This window comes from Chiroxiphia lanceolata, chromosome 6 (genome assembly GCF_009829145.1).
Source record: "Chiroxiphia lanceolata isolate bChiLan1 chromosome 6, bChiLan1.pri, whole genome shotgun sequence".
Classification (NCBI taxonomy): domain Eukaryota; kingdom Metazoa; phylum Chordata; class Aves; order Passeriformes; family Pipridae; genus Chiroxiphia; species Chiroxiphia lanceolata.
Window position 1 is genome coordinate 11,965,719 of NC_045642.1, and position 26,356 is coordinate 11,992,074.

The 26,356-nt window shown below is 41.1% G+C and overlaps 1 protein-coding gene across 8 annotated transcripts in view; it reads left to right on the top strand.

The window, feature by feature from the left end:
• The window catches only part of DENND2B (DENN domain containing 2B), a 171,747-nt gene that overhangs the window by 110,039 nt on the left and 35,352 nt on the right, over positions 1-26,356 (top strand). For 7 of the 8 annotated variants that reach the window (XM_032690116.1, XM_032690117.1, XM_032690120.1 and 4 more), the window contains 7 exons: positions 9,508-9,656; positions 12,409-12,624; positions 15,478-15,574; positions 16,496-16,540; positions 18,826-19,010; positions 19,646-19,755; positions 21,912-21,981. In XM_032690116.1, coding sequence (XP_032546007.1) covers positions 9,508-9,656; positions 12,409-12,624; positions 15,478-15,574; positions 16,496-16,540; positions 18,826-19,010; positions 19,646-19,755; positions 21,912-21,981 — 872 coding nt within the window. Of the gene's footprint in view, positions 1-6,069; positions 6,214-9,507; positions 9,657-12,408; positions 12,625-15,477; positions 15,575-16,495; positions 16,541-18,825; positions 19,011-19,645; positions 19,756-21,911; positions 21,982-26,356 lie in introns of those variants that run through there. The other variant, XM_032690121.1, reaches the window with a different exon arrangement.

Sequence of the window (26,356 nt, forward strand, 5' to 3'; positions counted from 1 at the left end):
CAAAAAACTATCATAGTATTAAGAGATGTCTGAGATAGTTGCTTCTGCTGTGTTTGTGGACAACAGTATTTCCTGTCATCTGTACCATACGGTTTCAGTTTTCTAGTCTGTTCCCCTAAATGCAGTTGAGATGTTTAATACTGTTATTTAAGATCTTGTGTCTCTGAAGCATTTTTCACCTGACATCTAGAAGAAAGCACTTGTTATGATTGTTACAAAAAAAATTTGAATGAATAAAGTGAAATCATAATATTAAGTTTAATTTGAGAAATTCTAGTAAAACTAGGTAAATTATAATTTGTGAGAGAAATTGCACTCAATTTAGAAATTAAATGTTAATGAAAGAAGTCTTTGAAAAGGCAAGCCTTCTTGCTCTCCAACTCCTCAGAGTGCTGGACACAGTAGAACAGGTGAAGATTTCCTCCAAGAGGATGCTACAGAGATGTGTAGGAAACCCACTGCTCAGCTGGGCTCTGTGTATTGCATCATAGATTGAGAATGTTTAATTTAATGTTGCACAACTCCATTTGCCCTGTCCAAGCAAGAGCCATTTCCTCTTATAGCTGCCTGGCCCTTATTTAACACATTTTTTTCCCTGGAAGAATGGAAGCAATTAAAATGCTTTTCCTCCCTAAAGATTTGTGTCTTAACAGGGTTTTTTGCCTCTCTGCTGTTTTTTAAGTCATAGGACTATTCAGCACATAGCCCAGGTCTGTGAGTATCAGACTATTTGTTATCTGATGAACATAGTTGCTTATTGGTGCAATAGGAGGAATAGTTTGTATCACAATCTATTTAAGACACATCTATTACTGCAGACAGACCTTGCCCCCAGTAAGATTTCCATTCTGACTGGCTCACGTGCAAGACTGGTGCCTGCTCACTAAATTGCAATGGTCAAAAAAGGTTCTTAGAACTCTGTTAACTCACGTGAGAGACAGTGCTAATATACCTCTTTTAGAGTCCCAGGAGCTCTTTTGAGTGCTCTTTAGGTGGTGTGCCAAATGCATGATAGGTGTCAGTGCCAAAACTTGCTAGAGCTGCTTGGTGGCAGGTCCCAGTGATGTGTAGACCGTGTGACTCTCCTTTAACCTTGCAGTTGATACAGTCTACATTTATTGTTCATTAAATGCAGGTGTGTTTTCAACTGACATTGTAGGACATACTGTGAAGGTTGGAGTCCATCAAATACCTACTGTCTGAGGAAATGCTCTTTTCAAGGAGACTTGAGCAGCTGGAATGTGAACTTGGGCAGATGGATTGGCTGTTAAAGAGACACAGATAACCTGGGCAAGAGAAGGATAGTCAAACGTGTATGGTTCAGGCAACTGGCACAGATTCCTGTGAAAAAATCTTTCTTCTGGCAATGCCAGCTTATTATGCAAAGTTAAAAGTTGAATGTTTTTATCTTAAAGGTGGGATTCAACAGTTGAATTCTAAAAGAACTCAGACCTTTGGATCTAGTGTTTTTATATTGTCTATACTGGTAGAGACCGGCTTGAAACCTTGCCTTGGAATTCAGTTCCATCTTCTCCTCATTTCTCCCTATTGCCACATCACAGTTTCTCTGTGGTCCATTGACAAGGAGTCCATAGAGTCAGTCACATATTCTTGATGGGGATACAGACTTCTTGTCAGCTCAGAAATAAATGTACAGAGGCAGAGCTTGAGTTGTATTTGTGGCCCATCTTGGGTTGTACTTATGTCTGTTGAGAAGTAATTGATGAAGCCACTCAGAACACTCCTCAGGAATCTGTGGACGTATCAGTCAGCTGAGTCAGATCATTTCAGATTGGCTTTAAATAAAAGTTAAATTATGTGGGAAGTCTTTCTAGAGGAGGAAAAGAGAGAAAAGAAGGCAAATAGCTGAAGGAGAAGCATTTGCTGACAGCTGGTGTGTCTGCTTTGGCAGCTAGAGCTGAAGCAGTCTAGAAAGTAAAGCAATGCCTCAGAAACATTGCTATGGAATCTCTAAAAGCAGGATGAATTTCTGAATAGAATCTTGCTGGTGGGTTCCTGTTGGGAATGTCCTGCAATTCACTGTCCTGGGGGCAGCTGGACCTCTTGGGGAGGGGTTCTTATGCACCTGTCTGCTCTCTGGACCTGTTCAGTATCATGGTTAGGAGACTTCGAGTCCTTTCAATAGATAGGCACTTCTCTAGACAGATACTTTTTGCACCTTAGGAGAAGGTAGACTGACAATAGCAACTTAATCACTGTGCTTCTGTAGGGGTATATAATAAATGAATCTTGTTACAGTTGACACCAGAGGTGACAGAAAAGTGAAACAGTGTAGTTATAGGCAATTGCTTAGCTGTTTTCATCTGTCAGTTTGAGTATCACTTCAGTTTGGGAGAATCAGCTTCTTGTTTACTTCTGCACTAAAACAGGACAACTAGTTCTGGGTTTGCATGGGCCTTCTTCACAGTCAGAAAGTTGAGAGAAAAATAAATTATTATAAAACCACAAACTTGTCAGGTTGGTAGTAGGTCTAGAAATGTTTGGGGGTTTTTGTTTGCTTGCTTCGTTGGTTTTTTGTTTTGTTTTAGTTTTGAGTAAAATATCTTCATCATAAAATCCTGTACATCTTCTGTACAGGTTTCAGGTAATCACAAAGCAGAACATCCTTCTTTTGGTGTAGCCATTTCTCCTTGAAATTACTGAGTATCAGGTTGTTGTACATGGGCAAATACAATCTCTTCAGAGAACAGAGGGGAGTGGATCTCTGAGTGATTTCCCGTGTGTCAGAACTCATAAAACAGAGAGCAATATGTCTCAAATCAGCATTATTAAGTGGAGTGTCAGGCAGCCTAACCCAGGTGGGTACCTGAGCAGTTAAAATAGGCAGGTGTGGACCTACAAGCAAGGTCCTGAGTGTGGAGGGAATGCCGGTGGCTTAACCTTCTCTGTGGAGTCCAGAAGAGCATGTCACTCCCTTTATATCTTGTGGTAAGGTACCTTGTCTCTCCTAAACCACTTAGTTGTTTTGAATTCTTGTGTAAAATTGGCATAGTGCATGTCATGTAACAAAATGGGATGATTTAACTGTTTTACTGAATCCTTCACTCTGTGTGAGAAGAGCTGCAGAAATGATGACTGAGATCCAGTTGGAAGATGTTCCAGCTTGACAATGCTTTCAAATTAGAATATTTGCAGAGTTCTTCCAGTAAATGTGGGAAAAGGTTAGAAAGATAGTGGGTTGTTCTTTCAAGTGAAATCCCACCTTCACACGCCACATTATTGACTGTCATGCTTTTGTAGCACATTATAGTCTGTCATATTATCATCTCACATCAAAGTCATTGTACAAATCAAGGAGAAACTGAAATTGCTGGGCTGCTGTGAAGCTGAAGCAAACTTGGAGACATTGCAACTACGCCAGCAGTGCTGTTCTTCTCTGAAAATATTTTGGGTTTTCAGCCAGACCCATTCCAGCAGGTCTCTGGACAGCTGTTAGTCAAAGACAGAGCTAGGATTGATGCAAAATGATGGTACAGGCGGTGATCATGGAATTGTATGTTTCTGTCTTCTTCTGCACCCATAGTCTGCCTGTCACACTCTAAAAATCACGTAAGATTTTGGAAAGTGTAATAGTGGCAAATTTAATTATAGACACTGTAGGCTAATAGCAGCCAGAGCACATTAAATCAAACAGTATCCATAGGGGCCTGTCAAAGAAAAGCCAAATACTTTAGCTGATCCTGTTGACAATCAGCCTGCTGCTCTGTTGTTACATTGGGATACATGGATTCCAGTTATTTTTAATAATCATCTCATGCTCTATTTAGATCTCAGTTTTTCTCTGTGGAGTCTGTCTCATCGCTATACCATCCGCTGCAGCGTCTTGTGAGAGTCTCTGTCAGCTGTATTGCCTGGTTTTCTAGTTGACAGTTTCTTTTGGCAGTATTGCATGGTTTTCTAGTCAGTGCGGCAGGCTAGTAAAACAGAGAAAAATAACCATGAGACTGCTCTGCCAAATCCTACTTTAAATTCAGAGACTGTTGAAGTCAGCAGGGTTAGACCTCTGAAGTGCAGGCAGTTTAGGCATGCTGATGCTGTACTGTGCTAACAGTTGCTCATCAGATGTTTTTGTGCACATGACTTTGGACTGACTGGTAAATGGGTGAATTATGAGGGTGAAATTTCTTATTAATTTATCAGCCATGCTAATTCTTCTCCCCTATGCTTCATTATTACAGCTCTAAACTCTTGCAGTCCCTGCAGAGATAGCCAGGAGCTGGAAGTATCTGCAGTGTTTCTTCTGCTTATTGCATGGCAAAGCAGAACTGGAGAAGTTCAGAAAGCACAGGCTGTTGCCTAAAAAATCCATGGACTTGGACTCAAAAGGTCGATTGCATTTTAGACTTGTCACTCTGCATGTTACAGATGCTCTACTACTTTTCTGAGATTGTGGTACTGAGCTGATACACTGGGTAATAGGACTATAAGCTGGTAATGGCTTGTAACTTAGTACTATTCAGCAATAGCTTTTCAAAAAAGCTATAATGTGTTTTAGCTGTACTTTGATATTGAAATGATTCCTCTTTCTGCAGATTCCTGAGGTAAATTCCTTAGCTGAGATGCACAGTTGCAGCTTCCCTGGTGTTGAAAGAGCTTATCTGTGTACAAAAGAGCTAAGCTCAGATACTTTATGAGAGTGTAGAGATTTTGTGGTTTTCATCCATTTGATCTGAACATGCTCATAAACATCCCAGTGGCTCAGTTTTCCTCCAGCACTGGTGGTGCAAATCTGTGTTTGTGTAATTTTATGACTAAAATGAATGATCAGTGCACACACATTGCAGTGGGCCCACGTGGATTCTCACCACTGGGCAGTTCCTTGGACTTGGTGCCCAGAGATGCCAGAGGGCTGTAAGTCTGCACAGTGCTGTGCTGTTCCTTCATGCAGTGCTTGAACTCAGAGGTTTGCTCCCATTCCTTCCTCTTCAACGACAGCAAAAGCAGAATTCCCCAACCACCCTCCTCTCTGCTTGCTTCTTCCTTGCCCAGTGGTATTTTATCTTCTGCAAGGGTTTGTGTGGACCAAATGAGTTGGGCTTTATGCACAACTGAACAGAGGTCATGGGCAGAGGGCAGAAAAGGTTGTTCAAAGATCTGTAGGTGCCATCAGAGGGATTATGTGTGGAAAGGAGTTGATGTGACATCTTGTGTCTGTTGTTACAGAAACAATGTAAAAGATTGCCCCAAGCATCAGAGGTTCTTACAGACTGCTCATGTGGGTGTTTCTACTTGTCTGTTATTCAGTCCTGATTCTGCTTATCTGGGCCTCTTTTCCTATCCATTTATTGCCACTATTTCCAGCCCCTTGCCTAGGGAGCAGTATGTGCTGCTTTTTCCCAATTCTCTCCTTGGATGTCAGCTGAAGCTTTCATCTCCCACTCTATTATAATATAAAATACATTAATTGCCCTATATTTTCTGCACATGCTCTGTTATGCAGGAAATACACATTTTGTCACCTGTGAGGTGATAACTCTAACTCAGCTGTGCAACTCAGGGGCCAGGGCTTTCTATGTAGCCAGGAGGAAAGGTGGTAGGCTCTTAGCCTTGGGCACTCAGCATCACCCTCTGGATTCAGTATCTCCTCTGTGAACATTGGCTCCTGATTTAGGCACCCAGGTTAACACAAGTTGATGAGCCCTTTCCCTTTCTGTGTACCTGCTGTTTGCTGCTTCTTGCTTCCTGGCAGTGCAAAAGGCTGGAGTTATAAATCAGCCCTTGGTGAATCACTTAATTCCTCTGATAATTGTTTCTCCCATCTAGAAAGAAATGATGCATTTCCCTGCTTTCTGCCATTTATAGAGAAGCATCTGCCTGCTGCTTTTTTTTTCCCTCCTCAGCTTTACTTTTCACTCCTTTCTCAGCGTGAGAGAGGCTTGCTGAGTCTGCCTCTGCTTCCCATTTGCCACGTGTGGAGGCTGAGCAGAGGAACATTGTGTGCTGCCTTAGGATTCAGTGGGGCTGACGGAGTGAGGAGCTGCAACACCTGGAGGAAACTCATTGATGCTTAAGCTCAAGGCACTGCATTCCTCGGGACTTTTGAAAATATCACTGGTTGTTTTATTTTTTTTTCATTATTATTTTATTTTTTTTTCTTTTCTTTCCACGGTGGACCACTCATTAAATTGTCTGTGAGATCTTCTGAAGATAAATGTCGTGTAGATAAATGCCCTGTGTTAACTCAGCAGTTTGGTACGTAGAATTCAAGAGAATGGGAAACTTGAAAAAAATGCTTATAAAGGGAAGTGATCTGGGAGTAGGGATGGTGATTAGAGACAGTATTTGCCAAAGACTTACTGTTAGTGACCATATGCATTCTGGGGATCTGATTCAACTTTCTTTGAAGTCAGTGATTATCTGCTGTTGTCATTTGTGGCTGTAGGATCAGCCTTATTAAGAATAGCCTGGCCTCTATTCTGCGTAATGTTTCTCCTTTTGTCTTCCGATAGAGACATCCATATGGCAGGAACAAAGACGTTTCCTTGCTCTTTCATTGTAAATATGTTTTTCTTTTGCAGCAAGTCCAAATGAATGCCAAAGCACTGCAGCTTGCAAACATTCCCTGCCCGGGTTTTGGGACTAGAGAAGTGGTTGTGCTGAGGAGAAATGCAGAGATCAAAGCAGAAGACATAGACAAATAAACTGTCTCTTCTAGTTCACTGCTTGAACCAAATATTTCATTCAAATGTCAAATCAGCAAAACCGGGTTGTTTCTGATTGATTGCGTTATTTCATCATCAGAGATTTAGTGTGGAAGGAGTTTATTCCTTAAAAAAAAAAAGGGCAAAAAATAACGGTGAGATGTATTTGGTCTCAAGGCTTTATTTCAAAATGAAAAAAATCCACAAACACTCTGAAATAGTTTGGTTTTTAAGCAAATGAGAAAAAGAATGGAAACAAGACTTCTTGAACAGCAAACCAGTTGCTGAAGAAGCTCTCACAGCTCTAGGGGAAAGGGTTAAAATCCCTGTGGTGTCTCCTCTGACCTTCACATTACACTGAAGAGGAATTTGGCCCAAGCTTTCTCTTGGTAGAGAATCTAACTCAGAAAAGCAGCCTCTGCTCATGGTGCCTTGCTCCTCCCTCTTCTCTCATCCAAGACTTCTCTGGGCCCATTTCTATACTTAGTATTTCAGGTCATCATTAGTTATGTTGAGTTTAACTGGGTTCAAGCAATTCTGTTTGACATTGTGTCTTGGAAAGAGAATCCCCCTAGAATTTACAAATGCTTTACATTGTAAAAAAGTTTTCTTTTCACTGATGGGCTTGTTTCTTCTCAGAAGTTTGGATACTCTGTAGACGAATACAATAACATTTGTTTTCACAGGAAAGTGCATGTTTGAGCACTGTCTCATGCAGCTGGGTATTTTGAAATCTGTTAATCCATTCCAAAATGCTTGCTTGACCTATATGTGACTTGGGCTTACAAGAAATTTTTTTATGGTAGTACAGCCCAATTAGCTGTGAGTAAGTAACAACATTTTGCAAATTTGACTATTTATCATTGTTATGATTATCATATCTAGAGCTCTAGGGTTTACAAATAACAGAATTAGTGTGCAATATCTATTTTTCTTCCCACGGAAGGAATCATTCAATTCCATAGCCACCCCGGGACATGTGTAGCTTTACACTTTTTTTTTTTTAGGAATACTTGTTGGTTAAGATCTATTCTGTTCATTGCAATTATCAAAAGGTCTTCCTTCATGTAACCCATGCACCTGAAGGTGTTCTTTCCATGTGGCACATGGATTGGCTACAATGATAGTGCAGCCTCTGGAATCAGATTCCCTCTGAATGAAATAATAAGCTGTGATTGCCGCTTCAGACATTCTTCAAGAGCAGCAGCGATTCAGCCTTCTAATTAAAACAAAGCTAAAACATTCATTCTTGTGCTTATATTTGACTAAAAATCTTATTATGATGCATTACTGAAGCAAAACTGTATTTTTACTTCTATTGTGATATGTGAACTTGTTCAGCACAAATTCCTGCAGTGATAATTGATGAATCAAGCAGTTTCATGTTTCCAGGCTCAACAATTAAGTAGAAAGCACAAACTGCTTTTGTTTTCTTTTGTAAAATAAAGAAATGTAATATTCTGTCTAGAACAAAATAGCTGGTAGTCACATGGACTGAGTGTTAACCCAGGCCTTGCTCTCACTGAAAACACCCATGACTCAGCTGTCAACCCTTTAAATGCTGTGAATATTTTCTGTAACAGTGGGAATAATAAACCATGCTACAGCTTTCTGTCCTCAATTCTTAATTGACATAGTATGCAGTAAAATCTTAATTTCTTATATTAAATAGCTTGTATTGTAATATAGATTGTATTAAAAACATGGGGTTTAGAGTAATCTATAGATATAAAACTAAAAGCAAGTAGTTTTAGAAGCTTTGAACTTCCTGCATGTTTCAAGTTTCTGTAAATTCAAGCCTTGAATTTGAGTAGATCACTCTTTTTGGAGATGATTTCCTGTTTAAGGTGGTTGGAAAACTGGAAGGGCCCTTTATTTGATAAACCTGAAGTTTTAAATCAGTTGCTGATTACCAACTGTTTGAAAAAATGGATACAAAATGTTAATTTTGTTGATGGCACTCATTCATCTTCATGCTACTTAGTTCAGTGAGAGGTTTGCTAAGTTCAGGAGTTGTGAGAAGATGGTGGATATTGGATCTCAAATCTGGACTGTAAATTTTGGTCCTGATTTTCAAATGCTAAAAATTCAAAGATTGCTGTCTACTTTTTGATGTATTTTTCATTTATGTCATATGTAGTCATTAACTGTTCAAGCCTCTATCCATTACTAGCAGGATGAGTTTCCTTCTGGGATATTGGAATTTTATGTAACTTGAAACGAATAGCTGCCTAACTGGAAGACATAATATGTTTTAAAGAACACTTTGAGGATGCAGTATGGTTGGGACAGAAATTCTTTCCCTTTTGTATTTTCAATCTTCTCTCTTGGCACTGCTGAGCCAAAATATTTATTCTTTCTTTGCCTTCTCTCAGGAGAAGAGCAAAATGAAGGTAGCATCAAATAAGAGCTGTCTTATCGTTTGTAAGGGTGGTATGTTGAGAACAATTATTTATTGGTCTTCATTTCACCCTGTGAGTGGTTGTTACAGATTTATAAAATCTATTGATATACTTTAAAGTCGTTAAGTGCCTTAGCTTTTATATTTCAATAAATTTTCCACAGCTGCGGATGCTCAGAACCACGTCTTGTGAAATCTTTGTATTTTATTTAAAAAAAAAAAAAGGCAGTAAAAAAAATCCAAAGAAACTTGTCAACCGCATAGCCAAGTTCTCTTCCAAATACTTCCAGCTGCAGCTAGAGGGATGAGTCATGCTGAAAGCTGAGGAGCTTTTTCTAAAAGCCTTTCACTTGGTTCACATGATTTTTTTTTTATTTTTTTTTTCTAATTTTACATTCCTGTCTGTTTTTCTTTCCTTAAAAAAAAACCAACCCAAATGTGAAGGCGAGTCACCCAAGGAAAACCCGTACGAGGATGTGGAGCTGAAAGGCCGTCACGCGGGCCGAAAATCCCATCAGCTCTCTGAGAATTCCCTAGATTCTTTGCACAGGATGTGGACGCCGCAGAACAGGAAATACACATCACCTCCCCAGGTAACAGCCTGTCTTTCTGTGCTTGAAGCTCATTTAAAGCTTTTGCAAGGAAATCAGTCGTGGCATAGGAGGAAGAGCAGCCGTACTGGATGATAAAGGGTATCTGGAAAGAGTGCGACCGAACGCACGAGTCGGTGCTGGGAATGCTCTTGGCAGCTGTAGCTCAGCTTCCCAGGGCTGCAGGAGCTGATGGCTCTTTGTGCTGGCTGGGGCCTCAGGATTTCAATCAGAATCCTTCCACCGGTTGTTTGTGAGTTAAATCTGGACATAAATTATTTGTATGGCTGCACCTCTTAGTGAACTGCCTCCGCATTTGCTGCTGTGATTTTAAGCAGGGGCAGGAGGGGAAAAGTCAGCTGCTAATTTTGCCCGTGTGTTGTTACGTGAGGCCTCTTGTGACTTTGCTCTTGTGAAGTACGTAGTGTGGCATGTTTTACTGTAAAATGGAGAATGCCAAGTATGTCCCCCCCCCAGTAAATAAACGAATAATAAAATAATCAGAAAAACCTGAGTGTCTGCATTTAATGAGGCTGTGTAAGTTGTGTTTACAGCAAAAGATGAAAGATGAGGAACTCTGCAGACTTTCTGTTTTGTGGTGAATTTTCCAAAGCAAGTCTGTTTTTTGTGAACACTATGAAATGCCGAGTTTTGTCGTTATGGGATCATTGTGTTCATAAGAAAAAATATGATTCTCATCATATACTTAATTTTGAGATTCAAAACACCACTTAAAGGAACTTCACTGTGCACTGAATCAACAGAAAATTTGCAGGTGAACGAAACGTCACAACAATTTACATTTTGTCTTATAAGGAGACCTAAACCAAAACTGAATACATTTTCTTTTACTTATTTTGTGTGCATGGGAGCATCACAGTCCAAGAGACAAAAGAAGTACCACCAGGATTCTTAGTGTGCATCCTAGCACATCTCTTATAAAACAGCAGTGTTTTCAGCAAAACTACTGGAAAAGGAACAAGTGGAAGGTAGTAATCAGGCAGAATAAGGAGAAACAGAAACTGCAGTCACAAAGATAACCTCGTAGTGAGAGACTTACGCTGCATAACAATTATTTCTGGCTGTGTGCATATTAACAGGAACTGTGTAGCATCTAGAGGATCTAGGAGGGTGTAGGGTAGGAACCCTATAGGACCGTAGTAAGATACTGTCCAATGTTCTCTGTTTAAGGGTGACCAAAGATTATACAGATTTAAACAGCTTCTGTAAAGTTGTTCAGTAAATAAGTACTCTCTGGTATCTTTGCAACAGGACTGTTCTTATTCTGGCAGCTTGTTTTTGAAATGCTGCCTGGAGTTCCCTGCCAGGAGTCAGTCCTGCCATAATTGCACTGTCATTGTGCTGATATTTAAAGTGAAAAGGCACTAAGAGCGGGTCAGCTATGGGCCTGGGTAATTCTCCAATGACCAGAAATAGAAAAGTCTGAATTTCCTGAAGAATGGTAGATTTGGCAACGATTTATCACCCAGTTTTTCCATCATAACAACAGAGCTGGCTTAGCAACGTGACTTTTCAGTCATGGATGATGATAAACAAGAGGAAGGAGATCAGAAGGTCATCAGGCTTCCAATAATCACCTCCAAAAAAATTCCTTTCATTAAAGTATAGACTGCTGTAGACTTTTCTGGTGTGCTAATCTGTGGTAAGCAGGGACCTCACAAACACTGATTTTGAATCCCACTGTGTCTTCTCCCTTCCCATTTTTTATTTTCAGTTTTTGAAGTCATCACATGTAAAAGGAATGTTTTATGATGACATTGTATTTGTGATGCAGAACACACCCACACAGAAACACCTGTGCTTAATCAGTGCATGGCACTGTAATCAGTAAGCCCTCCAAGTAGAAAAAAATGGGACATTTATTACTTCAGGTTTATAACTTGTAATACTGCTAATATAATATTAGCAAATGCCAATTGACAGACATTTGACATAATAGTACTTTTTCCTGGATGTGCTGGTTAAGCTTCTTTACAGTGTTTGTGTTTGGGAGGAGAAGGCAGGGACCCAGCTTTGCCAGCCTGCTGGTTAACCTTCCTGAGAGCTGGGCAGAGCTGTTTGAAGGACTGCTTCAAAAGAGACCTAGTTTTTTAAAGAGAGGTGTTACTTGGTGCTTAATCCTGTCAGTGAAATTTTCCCCTCCCCCTCCAATGTTAACAGTTTTGTGTTTCAAAGGGAATTCTTTGGGAATGAAGGACAAAGCTATAACAGCACCTCTGCACATTGGCAGATATTAAAATTTCTTAACATCATGAAAATACATCAAGCATTTTTTTTTTTTTACTTTTTTTTTTTAGGATAAAATAGCATGAATTTGCTATTTTTTATTGCTATTACATTGAATTAATATTACACTGAATTGGATAAATGCTCTTGATCTTCACTCCTGTAAGTGAAAGAGATGGGCCAGGCCCACTGGATCAGTGTTCTGATGTCAGCCAAGCCTGTAAGTCAGATTTTTAAGGCTCATAGAGTTGATGTGATGTGGGTGCAGGGAAATGCACCAGAGCCAAAGGTACTGTTGTTTTCTTTGAACTTTAAAGTCTTAGATATTGACCCCTGACCTTTCATTAGGGGTTAAGATCATTAAAACCTTCTCTTCACACATGTCCCGCAGAGCTGTGGCTCACCTGGCAGGATGTCCTTGTGTAGCCACCACTCACTCACAGAGAGCTGCCTCTTCTCTCAGTGTTGCTGAGGAGGGGAAGAGCTCAAGCTGTTCTTGTTCCTGCAGCTGCCCTCGAAGCCCAGCAGCCAGTCTCTGCGCGTCGGGAACTGGTCAGAAAGGAAGAGCCACCGCTTACCACGGCTGCCCAAGCGGCACAGCCACGATGACATGCTGCTGCTGGCTCAGCTTGGCATCCCCTCCTCCCCTTCCAGCCTCAATGAGGACAGCCTGAGCACTGCAAGCGAGCTGCTGTCTACACGGCGAGCCAGGAGGATCCCAAAGGTACTGGCAGCGTGATCAGGCTAATGCTGAGGACAGGCCACCTGTCTTCAAGAGCTCACAAATTTCTACCCAGCCTTTAGCCACCACTGAAAGCTCTTTTAGTATCCTAAAGGAACATTTAGATCAAAACAGAGACAGTAATTCTCAGGAGCCCAGCCATACTCCTTTGAGTTGATTTTAAGGCAATTCTGCTTTCCACACTCTTGTTTAAGCTCTGTGGATCAAAGCATTGTTGTGGACATAGCTTTCTGATTTTGAATGGGTGATGGCCGAGAAGTTATTATTTATAACATGCAGCAGCATCTGAAGTGGTATTTCCTCATCATTTGTTTCCTGGTCTCAGGAAAATAACAATTATTGGCCTAATATGTTTCCCTTCAATTACTCATAACCTACTCAATCCTGATAACCATGTTGTCTTTGTGGATTTGAAGTAAAACTTAATTTTTCGTTTTTCAAGGAGTTTTCCAACTCAGAATGTGAAAAAAAACCTCCAAGTCACAAGACGACAACCAAAAAAACTCAACAAACCTTTTCTTGTACAATAGCAACAGAGAGGGGGAAAACTGCTAATATACTTAATTTTGGCTTGTGAACAAAGTTGATTTTTACTCTGTATACAACTCTTTCCTGTTCTTATTAGAAAGAATATTTTAAAGCACATGGCTATAAATGCTGTGAATAGAAGGACATTTTTATGTTTCTGTCAATTAGCCAGAAATTCTGTTTAAGGAGGAAATTACATCCTTAATATTAACTATATTTTTACTTTCTTGGAATTTATTGTTTTACTGCACAAATGAACATAGATCTGTGGAGGACGTTACATTGTAACTTACAGAGTTACTTGTTTTTGAGTAAAACTTTGACAGTTTGGCTGTTGGTTTTGTACCCAATTTTTTTTTTATTGATGAGACAGGTATTCTCCTTATGTGACATTATGTTTTCAGCATATGAATGTTCATAGTTTTATCATAAATCTTGTGACAATTTCTATTGTTTTATTGCTGTAACTCCAAGAGTCTCATGTTGCTGGAGAATATCAGGTTTTCTTACTGAGAAAATATTAGTTATTAGAGGGAAAAATTCAAACCTGAGAAACTCCTGTTCTGTACCACCCCCAGTGATGCTTCATGAAGCAATACCCAAGTCCTGCTTTCCTCAGGAGAGTGCAGGCATTTACCCATGATGAAGCAGCTCAAGCAGACGAAGTGCCAAGCAGCACAGCAAGAGGAGTGAAAAATCCCAGCAAGGTCCTCCACTCCTGGTTCATGTGTAGTGGTTTCCTGCAGGAGTTTCTGGGCTGGTGCACATGCAGGAGCTGGGCAAAGTTTTATCCTGCTAGCTCTGCCACAGGATTCCCAGTGGGAAGAGCCAGGCATGTGGCTGCGAGCAGAGAATCACAGAATCAGCTGGGTTAGAAAAGACCTCCAAGATCAAGTCCAACCCTTGATCCAACACTGCTGTGGTTACTACACCATGGCACTAAGTGCCACATCCAGTCTCACCTCAAAAACCTCCAGGGACGGTGAATCAAGTTCAGCAGAGCTTTGCTGGTGGGTTGCACATGGTTCAGTCAGCACCTAGAGGCAAAATCCCTAATACTGATTCAAGTGGGAGAACAAGTGAGGATTTTAACACTTCAGAATGTTCTGGGCTGGATCCTCTTCTTCTGTTGGAGGGGTTGCATGAGGTTTTGTTCCAGTCTGTGCTCTGTTACTGGCCTTCTGCTCTGTCTATGGCAAATTAGTTTATCTCTCATTGAGTCTCTCTCTCTCTGCAAGCTGAGGTGAAACAGTTTTTGCAAAATGTATTATAGTGCTATGACTAAAACTACTATGGAATAAAATATATTATTCCTGACTCATAAGACATTATGAAGATGTCATATTAGGATGTATTTATGACTCTCCAGAAGTTCATAATAGTCTGTTTAATTATGAATTCTTAGTAATCCCAACCTCTTACCAAAGGCACTAAACACAAGTTATCTCATTAATATTTTCCATCATCTCAGATTTTTTTTGGCAGACAGTTATTTTCTGCATTAGCCCTCCTGAGGGAAGTCACAATGATTACCAGGACTTAAAATTCTGGCTAGTGATGGATAAAGCCAGCTAAAGACAGCACTAGTAGCTAACTTCAAAATACTTTTGTAGATAAGAATAAGATTGGAGACAGTATGTACAGCACCTCTGAAGTGAGGTAAGTACAGGGTAAGCTGGAAAGGGGAAGAAGTCCATATGGGCCAGACCCTCAGCTGATACCATGTATCTTCAAAGCAGCTGGTTCACTCTGCACCTGAAAAAGCTTAAAAAAGTTAGACCCAACTCCTTGTGCTTATTTGAACACAAGAAAATCTCAGCTCAGAGAGGTGCTGGTACACCTTACTCTTGTATTCAAAATCTGAATATGATTTTCAGGTCCATGAGAGTTTGGCAAAGTTGGATAAGGCTAATGGATTACTATTATTTAGAAGATGCAAGTGAAGAGAGAAATAATATCTTAGAGGAATGAGGTGGTAGAGGATGACAGCTACCTTTGGCTACCTCAGGCTCATTGCTGTTATTGCAAATGTCTATGGCATTTTTGAAAATGGTATTTAGATTTCTGAGTTATTTAATTGTTTTTAAAAATATACCCATAGGTAAAGAAGTGAGATTGAAAATAACTTATTCATACAAACGGGATTCAAAATAAGAGAAATAAAAATGCACTTTGAAATAGTAAAGGCTTTGAGGGTTCAGCTGGCATATCATCAATGGTTAAATTGTTTGTTTGGAAAGCTTAATTAAAAGTCTCCTGGTAGAAAAGTGTTTAGTCTTACTGAGTCCTCATTTTCTTATTTTGCAGCTTGTCCAAAGAATCAATTCAATCTACAGTGCAAAAAGAGGAAAAAAACGACTGAAGAAACTTTCTATGTCCAATATTGAGACAGCATCCCTACGAGGTATGATACAAGTGTTATGGTTCAGTGAATCCATTGGAATGTTTCTGGATTAACAGATTCTCTTCTTTTCTCCACATCTCTCCTGGACTCTACTTTGTTTAGAACTTTCTTCCATGAACAGCAATAACTTTCTCTCTGCTAGAGGAGAAAATGAGGATGAGCTAAAAATAAACAAGATTCTCAGTATTATCTCTCCTACTAATCCCATGATCAGCTAGACTTATCAAGCTTCTTTAGTTCACTTTTCAAGTCACTTGCATCTGTAAGTTTTGTCCAAAATTCACAGTTTTGACCTTGTAATTCTTTCATGCTTCTTCCTGGCACTCACACTGTGCTTCAGACTGCTGCTGGAAAAACAGGGGCCAAAAAGAAATTCAGGCCATGTTTGTAGTAAGAGTACAATAGAGCTTTAATACAAGTACCCCTCAGAAATACATCTTGTCATATGGCTACTTTTGCCTGTTAACTCTAACTCAGTTTGTTGAGCTCTGGTGGTTGAAGATGTTGCCCAGACAGCCAAAGCTCATAAGGCTTACTTTGGCTTCTCAAGTGCTCCATAACTTTCTTTTTTCAAAAAAAATTAAAGTCTGAAAACAGTAGTGAAAGGGTTAAGATCCATTTTCTAAATGGAGTATTCACTTTTGCAGCTGAGCATAGGTGGGGGTTCAGTGCAAACAGTTGCTGTAAGGGAGAATGAATTTTGCACTTTCATCAAAATGAAGCTCTTATTCTCAAGCAAAGTTGGAGTTGAATCCAAGGAAAACACCATCTAAGGAGTCGTTCAAACTGTTTATTTCAAGATATTTTAAGCCTGAGGAGAAGTGCATGTGTGGATCACAAGGCTCAGAGATGTTTCACCACAGTAAACTGAGTTTGTTTGCTTTGGTTTTGCATTAACTGTTCCCTCTATGTCCTCTGCAGATGAGAACAGCGAGAGTGAGAGTGACTCAGATGACAGGTTTAAAGGTAAGGGATCAGCCTTCAATAACTTCTAGTCAGACCCTGTCATAGACCTTACCAATGTACATCCTTCTGACACTGCACGTTGTTTCTGCCCATGGTCTATATTTTCTTTCCTGAGCTATACTAACTCCATTACTGCAGAGCTCACAAAAGTTCCAACACAGGAGCATGAACGTGGAAAGCGAGTTACAAAATGAACTGTGAGGATCTAACAAGGATTTGGCAACTGTGTCATATGATGAAAAACAGGGCCTTTGATAGGTTTGCTTTGTTAGCCACTTCACAGATGCTGATCTATTCCAGACTGACTACTGGGTGCAGACTTAGAGGGATGAGATTGGATAAAGATGCTTTCTTCTTATTCGTATGCTGCTTTCAGTGTTTGCTGCAAGCTGCTGTTGGAGGCAGGAATTTGGGTGTGATCCAGCATAGTGGTTCTTACACTCTTTTATAACTCGGCAGTCTCCAAATTGCAGAAATTCCTTTATCAGTGCACAGCACCTGCACAAACTCTGCCTGAACCAGACCAGTAAATTAGTCCTTCCTTTTCTAGAGTTCTGATACAGAAAGAGACCTATAAAAAGGTTGAAGGCAGCAACAACAACAGATTTTATTACTAAAACCCCGTCATGTTGTGTGTAAATGAGAGGGGGAAAAAACCCCAAGAGTGTGGATCTGTTGTTATAAGATAAGGGGTAAGCATCCATGTTTATCCACTGCAGATGTCACCTGCTTACTGTTCATGCAGTAAGACTTTCTGGAAAACATTGTCTTAGGGAAACAGGTTTGTTCCAGGTAAGTGGTGGTAAGAACACCCAAAACAGGCTGTATGCAACATTTTGGGGTTGTGTGGAAAAAGATTCATTGCTCCTTTGTCTACCTGTACTAGCCCAAAAGCACTTTCAGCTCTGTTTCTCTTTGTGTCAAAAAATATAGGGGTTGCTTGTTCTCATAGCCCATGGAGGAAGATAGGCAGGGCTTGGCCTCTCTTGTGTTATTGGGAGGATATTCTGATTTCAGTGGAAACAGGGAGGCTTTCCCCCCATTGTTGTGGAACAGAGGATCTTCATTCTGGTGTCTCACTAACCAACTGTTCCTGAGTGATCTTATATTTACATTGTGCTCTCAGGGCATCCTCAGCCAAAGACACAGTTGTCATGTGTAGTGTGACAGGATTCACTGGTTCCCCATCTGGTGGGGTGGGCTCTTTGGTTTCACCTCTTGCAGATGTGAAGTGCTGGCTGGCAGAGTTGGGCTATCTCAGGGCAGGACCAGTCAGGTTATTCCTTGGGGTTTATCTTCCCTAGTTGTGCAGTCACATCAAGTGCTTTATCAAAATAATTCTTCATTTTTGTGTTGAACCAGTTGTAGGACAGCTGGTCATCAAGAGGTTTCCCTTTCTTTCTGGCAATTAATTATGGATGTGATCAAGAGCTTATGACATCTTATTTTCCTACCATGAGGGATAGTTTGCCTTTTGCAAACTGTGGGCAAAGACAGTGATAGCACAAAAACATGTGCTGCTAACAGTTTGATTGCCATTGCATAGAGATCCTGGTGTGAAGAGGTGGGGCAGAGCATGCAGGAAACTGGTTTTACTGAGCTGTTTTCACTTTTTGGTCTACCAGAACTGGTAATGATGTTACTGGCTAGTGCACCATAGATTTCTAGTGACAAGTCACTTGATGAAGGCATATCTTTGAAGTCTGGATGTGACCATCAATCTAAGATTGCTCCTTAATTGAATTGGCGCTAACAAAGCAATCCATGGGAGGCAATTGGCACATCTTTCCTTTTCTTCCTTTCCTCTTTCCCTGGATATTGTTCCATGGTTCATAGCAAAAAGCTGTGCTACATAGAGGCAGGGCAGAGAGCACTTTTTCACCAATGTAAGCTAGATGCAAATCAGGCCTGAGATGTGAAACCCTCGAGGCCCCAGTGCATTTGCACACCCACATGAGGGTTTATAATCTAGTCTTATGTGTGAAGAGAAAACAGACCTTTGGCAGGGTAACAGTTATGAACTGCAAATTATTTCAGTGACTTAGTGTTGCATCACTTGAGTACTTGGAGAGAGTTTTGATTTATGGATGCAATTAGTAAGGGAGAGTACAGAAGGTTTGCTAACTAGAAGGTTTGCTTTTGGAAGGAGAACATGCTTGGAACAATACTCTGGCAAATTGAAAGTCCTTTGTGAATGGCTGTGGCTTACACACATACATTATAGTCTCAGGTAATGATCTACCTCTTTTTTAATTCCTTTTTTTATTTTTTTATTTTTATGCCAGCTCATACCCAGCGTCTTGTGCACATCCAGTCAATGCTGAAGAGGGCTCCAAGTTATCGAACCCTGGAACTGGAGCTGATCGAATGGCAGGAACGGGAGTTATTTGAGTATTTTGTGGTAGTGTCACTGAAAAAGAAGCCCTCTAAAAACACTTACCTCCCAGAAGTGACATATCAGTTTCCCAAGGTAAAAGAAAAATTCTTACATACAGTGCACTCTAAGATCAGTAAAGTGAATAAGTGGAAAAATGAATACAAATCTAATTTTCAAATGGAGCTTTCAATTATTCCAAAGCAATATGTTACAAAGTGAAGTGCATAGAGAAGGTAACTGAAAGCTTTCCCTGTTTTCAGATTTATCTTTTCCAAGGCTGGAGAGTTTGGCCCAATGGCAGATACTTTAAAGACTGTGTTTAAATTCAGTTTCTAAATATTTCGCTTTTAACTCATTTTGGCTATATTAGGATTCATTCCAAAACTCGCTGAAGTCAGTGGAAAGATTTTTTCTGATCTCTGGAATTTCTCTTGTGCTCTTGCAGCAGAAAGGTATTTGAGTTAAGGCTGTGCTTTAAGTGGCCGTTGTGTAACAAGGGAATTTCAGGCAATTAAGAAAAAAAAATTAAAAAACCCAGCAGTGATTATTTCTTTTGTACTACCATCTATAAACCTGTCCTGGAGTCATGCCTCGCTCTGCCAAGGACAAATAAAGAACAATCTGATGTGCCCTTGCTCTCAGAGCTCATTAGTAGCCCTGCCCCCTGAGCAGTGCTGTGCAGCCAGGACTGCAGGGACTGACTGAGCCTCACTTTTCTCCCCCCGCAGCTGGAAAGACCGACCAAGCAGATGCGTGAGGCAGAGGAGCGTCTCAAGGCCATCCCTCAGTTCTGCTTCCCTGATGCCAAGGACTGGCTCCCTGTCTCTGAGTACAACAGGTAACCGCCCTGGTGCTCCTCTGCCGCACGGCGCTGACGGAGAGCATCTGGAGCAGCCACAGCCTCTGCCATGCCCAATTAAGGAAGCAGCAGTTTGAGCCTTGGCCACTTCGTGATCAAGCAGCTGTATTTCATTTTTCTTTCTTTTGAAGTTCCGTGCTCTTTTTCTTGCCTGTTCTGCCTGCCTCACAGGCCTGTGTGGCTGAAGGGAAGAGGCTTGAAGGTTCCTCTGAGTGCTAAACTCAAAAGCATAAATGGAAGTATTTAAAATTAATCTAGAAAAGGACAGGGCCCTGCCCACCACCTGCCCCAGTCATTTACCTCAGAGTGCTTGTTTAGCATTGCAGGACACTCTTCATTTGTCCCAAAACACTGCTGTCTGAGAACTTTTTTTGGAACTGAGCTCTATGCCAAGAGAGGAGCCCTATCTTCCTTCTAGGGCATAGGAATGGCTGTAAGAGAAGGGTGAGAGAAGGGCCAGGATTGAATTTTCTTTTTCATTCAAAAGTAACCTCAAAAATGTATAAGTTTTTTTCCCTTGCATTGGTATGTCAGAACCTGTTGATTCAAAAGTGCAGAAGTAACAGGATCGGCAGAGGGTATAGAATAATGGAATGGTTTGGATTGGAAGGGACATTTAAAGGTCATCTAGTCCAACCTTTCTGCCATGACTAGGGACATCTTCAACTAAATAGGCTGCTGAGAGCCCCACCCAGCTTGACCTTAAAAGTTTCTAGGAATTAGGCAACTACAACCCCTCTGGGCAATCTGTTCCAGTGTTTTACCACCCTCACTGTAAAACATTTCTTCCTTTTATCTTGTCTGAATCTCCTTGCCTTTAGTTGAAAACCATAACCCCTTGTCCTATTGCTACAGGCCCTACGGGTCTGTTCCCATCTTTCTTAGAAGCCCCTTTTATTAAGCATTGAAAGGCCACAGTAAGGTCTCTCCAGAGCTTTCTCCAGTGTAAACAACACCAATCTCTCAGCCTGTCCTTGTAGGTATTCCATTGCTTTGATAATTTTTTGTGTTCCTCCTCTGGATCTGCTCCAACAGGTCCATGTCTTTATTGCACTGAGGATTCCAGATCTGGATGCAGTACTCCAGGTGGGGTCTCCCCATATTCTGCTAGAATATGACATGGTTTGTTAAGGTGCATGGTCTGAGTAGCACTTAAATGAAGTGAGACCTGTTCAGAGTGTGTCTAGAGGGATTTTCCATGGTGACAAGGAAGTAGCATTCACCTGCAGGAATTATTGTAGCCAAGAATACGTATCGAACTTTTTATAGGCTTCTGTATGGCACATGCAACATAGTGCTGTTGTATTCTGTGTTCCTTGGCTGCATTATTCAGTACATGGAAGCACCTGCACAATGAGTTATTGAAAACTCTGACAAGGAGAAGCAGACAACTGTGTGGGTGACACTGGCATGGGAAGCCCACAGCCCTGCCTGTACTTCATATCTCCTCTTCTGCTGCTGTTCCCTTTCATGAGACCATGTTCGTGAAACAAGATATCTCTCCCATATACAGTTATAATTATATAAACCTTGGCATTCCAGCACAAAGAAGTGTTTTATATAATGCCATTTAAAAGTTGCAAAGCAGTCAGGAATGTGCCTCAGCCCAGGCACAAATTCACAGACCCATCCTTTACCTGTTCTGTAATTATAGCCTCAAACTGTTGTTTTACTGCCCTGTCACAAATGCTACTTATCCTAGACAGAAATCTAAAAGCTATGTTGTTTCTGGATTAGAAAATGATTTCTCTACTCTTAGAGAATATTTGGGGTTCTCCCTTAAAGAGCAAAGCTCAGTCCAAAGACAGGATCTATCTGAATATAAAGGAGTGTTTCAATATTGCCTTCAAAATCTGATTCTTGTGTTCGTTCTGCAGTACAAAGGGATGCCATGTTCCTGAATTCAGCATCCATCTCTTCTGCTAATAAGACACCTAGGTTATCCTCAGCCGTGCAGATATTTTTGCTCTACTGCTGAGGGAGTTTTTCCTGCAGAGTGTGTCCTAATAAAGGGCAGAGAGAGAGAAGGGCAGAGACCCTCCAGTGGGTAGAATCTCTCACTGGATAAGGCATTATCCTTTCTAAGCTATGCTGTAGTTCTGACAGTAAGATCTGGGCAATTTACTTTCTTCTAGTGAGACCTTCTCTTTCATGTTGACTGGGGAAGATGGGAGCCGACGGTTTGGCTATTGCAGGAGGCTGTTGGTAAGTACATCACCTTCACCTCAAAATGCAGAATTCTGTTAAACAGTATCTCCAAACTGTACTCTGAACTTTGAGGATGTCTCTCATGGTTTAAAAAAGAAATGAGGATTTTCTCACTCTGAAATCTGGAAATGTGAGAAACTCTCAAGTAAAGTAAGAATTTGTAATGGCTGTTTTGATCAAATAGATCCCCAGGCTTGTAGGAAATTCCTAAGAATGTGTAAGCGCTTACTTTATAAATTCTTTTTATTATGTACTTTCAAGCAAAATCAGAAATACAACAACACTGCAAACAAAGGCAAGCCTGGTATTTCTAAACATTTGTGAGTAGTGTTTATCTCTTGGGCAGATGCTCACATCTCCAAAGGACTTTGCCAGCACTGCCTAACCAATCTGCAGCAGGCCTGTGATGTAGGTAAATAACCCACCCTGGTGAGTAGGAGGGCAGCAGTGGTGGACAGCACACTCCCATCACCCTTTGCTCAGGACCATGAAACCAAAGCTGGTCCAGCAGTGGGAAGTCTGGTTTCCGAGGCTCCTTTTCTGTCCTTGTGACCAGGGCTGGTCAATGGGTGAGGTGGAGACCTGACTCAGCCTACCCATCACCAGAAAAATCACTGGATAATTGATAAACTGAGAACATGGCAGTGTGTGTGTGTGTGTGTGTGTGTGTGTGTGCGTGTGAGGGGGAGGAAACAGCACAAAGGCTTGCAAAGTGTGTTGAGGCTGTTGAAGCACAGTGCAAACAGATTTTTGGTGTCCATCCTATAGACCTGACTTGATGGCAGCAAAGCATAAAGCAGTTGGTTGTTCCTGTGCTGGCCTGTGCTCATCACCTCCTGGATAGGTTTGGAGCTGTTTTTGAGTGACTGGTGGGGAGCTATGGCTCCTGTACTGTTCATATGACAGTTGCCTACACTTGCTTGGAAAGCTTATATGGATATTGGATGCTGCAGGACTCTTTGGCTTGCTCTTTGTGCAAAATGAATGTCTACAGCAGCTTTATAAATAGGTCCACTGTATCTAAGAGAAAGGGACACTGGCACTTTGCCCTCCCTTCTCTTTCTGGCACAATTTCCCATCTTTTCAGGCATGGAACACCTGCCTTCAGTATCTTTCAGTGGCTTCTAGTTGACAGAGCAACTCACTGTCACTAGAACAGCAGCCTCCATCCTGCAATGATGCCTGTGCCTGACCCTGCTCTTACCCTGCTCTCTGTCCGTGGCAAAGATCCTTTTCATGCAAACAGCAGATGCTCTGTCTGGGAGGTATTGCTGTGTGTGGTTCCTCTATTTGTAAGAAGTTTCATTTAAACTAACATAACAGGAAACTTGTTTATCAGTTCTGGGGGTGGTATTTGCCATAGGTAGTGTCACAGAGACTCACTCCATATAACACAATATGTCAGAGTGGGCCACAAAGAGGTTTATATGTGGGCAAGAAAGGTCACTGAAGGCTTGTGTTGCAGTAAACCAAGGGCTGGTCAGGAGGAGACTCAGGGATAAAGAAGGGAAGAACCTAGAAGGTATCCTTGCTGGTGTAAAGAAACATAACAAGATGCAGGACAACAGTACAATTCAATGATGGTTTTATGAGCTGTCATATAAGAGGGTAATAAGGTATATTTGGAAAAAAACAACAAAAGCTCAGAAAATTTTGCCTAGAAATATATCAGAGAATGTTTTCACTCTACCAGGTGAAGGTGGTTTAAGACTTTTATCTTTCTGAGAATATTAGCAAATTTGTAATCATGCACAGAGCTTACATTTGTGAAATAGTTGATCCTGGACCAGGCTGAGATTGAAATAATCAACCACAATGAAAAAGATTTTTACACAGGAATGTTGAACCAGTTTGTCAATGACATTAACATAGGCTTTTTTTACTCACTTAAGGCTCAGTGAAATACACCCTACATTAAAGACAACATAAAGTAGAACACTGACTTTCAACTGGTGCAAAAGATAGGTTAGCAAAATAGGAAATACCAGCAACAGAATTAAATCAGTAGTACACACTTTTATACAATGGTATTTTGAGGCATCATTGAATATAACTTTTATTCTACATTGGGTATGGCAAAAATCAATCAACCAGATAGCAAAAAAACCCCCAAAAAACCCCCAAACCGGAAAATAAGTACTGTCTTGCTATATCTATTTAATAATTCTAAAGCTAGTTGAAAATCAGATCTGCTGCTGCCACCGTGGGAGATCACTTAATTCAGGATTTTTAATCTGGATTCCAAAACCTGGCATATAGAATCTGACATGTCTCATCTCACTGGTACACCCTACCCAGCAGAGGAAAGAAAGGAGTGATAACAGTGCCCTTTCTGGGGCAAATCCTGCTATGCCTTCTGAGAGCAAAACTAGCACGGTCTAGTGCTTGGAAAGAAAAAGGATTTTGGAAGCTGTGGAGAGAAAACATCAGCATTTCCCCTATCTGAGGAAATCGCAAAAGTAGAAGAGATCTACTGTTATTTGGATCTTGCAGCCTCTTTCTGTCCTGCTGGGAGAAACTGTGGAGTTTGGGTTGTTACCTGAAGTGCCTTCTCCATAGGGCCCAGCTGCGCTCACAAACTGTAACAATGAAGCATAACATGATGAAACAGCCTCACCGATGTATTCCTCAGTGTGATAGATCTGTTTGCAGACATGTGCATACTTTCTGATTTTATATATGCAAATACAGAGTTTGTACAGGCAACAAGGAGTAGGTAAATCCCACAGGCACTCTTTATATGCCAGAGGCGCATTTTTTCCAGTTTCCTGAGCAGTTTTTGGAAGCTTATGTCAGGGTGGCTCTGATGTCCAGGAGGCCACAGCATCTCCTTCAATTAGTCCCATTCCTGACTTGCAAGTTCTGTCAAATGCAATAACCATAATTTGGGAACTACATGCAGTTTTTAGCAGACATTATGTAAGAGAAAGGTGGGGCCACACTGTGTAATATAGAACCATACAAAACCCCTTATAAACTGTTCCACTTCAAGCCAAGCCAACTGCTGTGAGGCTAATTCCTCAGAAAATGTTCCCCAGCTGTCCTGGGGAAGGCTCTTGTAATACCCAGCGAGAGGTGTCTCACACCTTCTGGAGCACTTGGCAGCCTCCTCAGCAGGCTCCATGGTTGGCTGGGCCAGCCAGCCTGATCCTGTGAGGGTGGCTATCTGTGTCTTCTGCAGAGTCTGGTGTGCAGATTCCTTTCTTTAGGAAACAATTGCGTCTTATCAGCCTTGTTCTCTTTTGGCATCTTGTAATGTGAACAAACTGCTCCACTTTTTCTTTTTTGCTTTCAGATTTCAAATTCTTTCAGACCTTTTTTTTTTTTGGTTTTGGGGATGTGTGTGCTAAAACCCTGCCAAAACTACTCCAAGGGATACAGTGACCATTATGTTTTGTTTGTACTACAAATCCCGTACAGTATCCTCTTTAAATGTATTTATGTTGTTTCATTTTGGAACAGGATTAGGATGGAATGTAACCTATTGTACCACAGTAGACAATCTGCACTTCCATAGATAGCATGAAGTTTCCCAGTTACGTCTTGATACCTCCAAGGCAATCGTGCAACAGCTTTTCTAGTGAATGCACATCAGCAGCAAAAATGATTTTGACACCCTTGCACGGACTGCTTCATCTTACCCCTCTCTTCCCTCTCACATAAAATTTGCTTCTCCACTACTTCTGTAGGTGAAGACAAGCCAGCCCCAGGAGTCAGTGGAGGAGCAGATGCCTTAATGTGAAGTGTGTACCTTAAAACATGAAAACCAGCTGTTAGGTGGGACTAGTTCATGCTGCATTTGCTGGGGTCAGGAAAAGGGAGTTTGTTCTCCTGTCAGCCCCAGGAGAAGGGGAGTTGTGAAAACAACTTTTGTTGGATGCAAAATGTTTATGGGGCTGAAAAAAGCTCACTGGAAAACCTTTTCTTCTCCTTGCCTTCTTCCCTCCGTCCTGCCCTCCCCCAAACACCTTTGACAGCCCTGTGCCCATTGGGTGCTCTGGCATTCACAGTTTATGTTTCACAAGTAACAAGAAGACTTTAAGAGGAGCTTTTGGATTTAAAACACCCACAGTTTTCTCATGATCTGAATTTGGCTTGTTCCTAACAAGGAATCAAGAGCTGCCATAGAAACTGGCTTGTGACTGACTATTCATTTTGGACTCCCAGTGTTTTTGAATTGTTCTGATTCCTGACACCATTAAAGCACATCTTTGTTTCTGGATATGCTGCCTAGCACATGTGCTTTGCAAAAGCTGCTTCCTTCAGACAACTCAGCTGCTGCAGCGCGTTTTTGATGGTCCTTTTTCACCTGGCCTTGAGGCACCTCTTACTGCTTCCTCCTGTTTTCTGAATAATGCTCTCTGGGGAATTA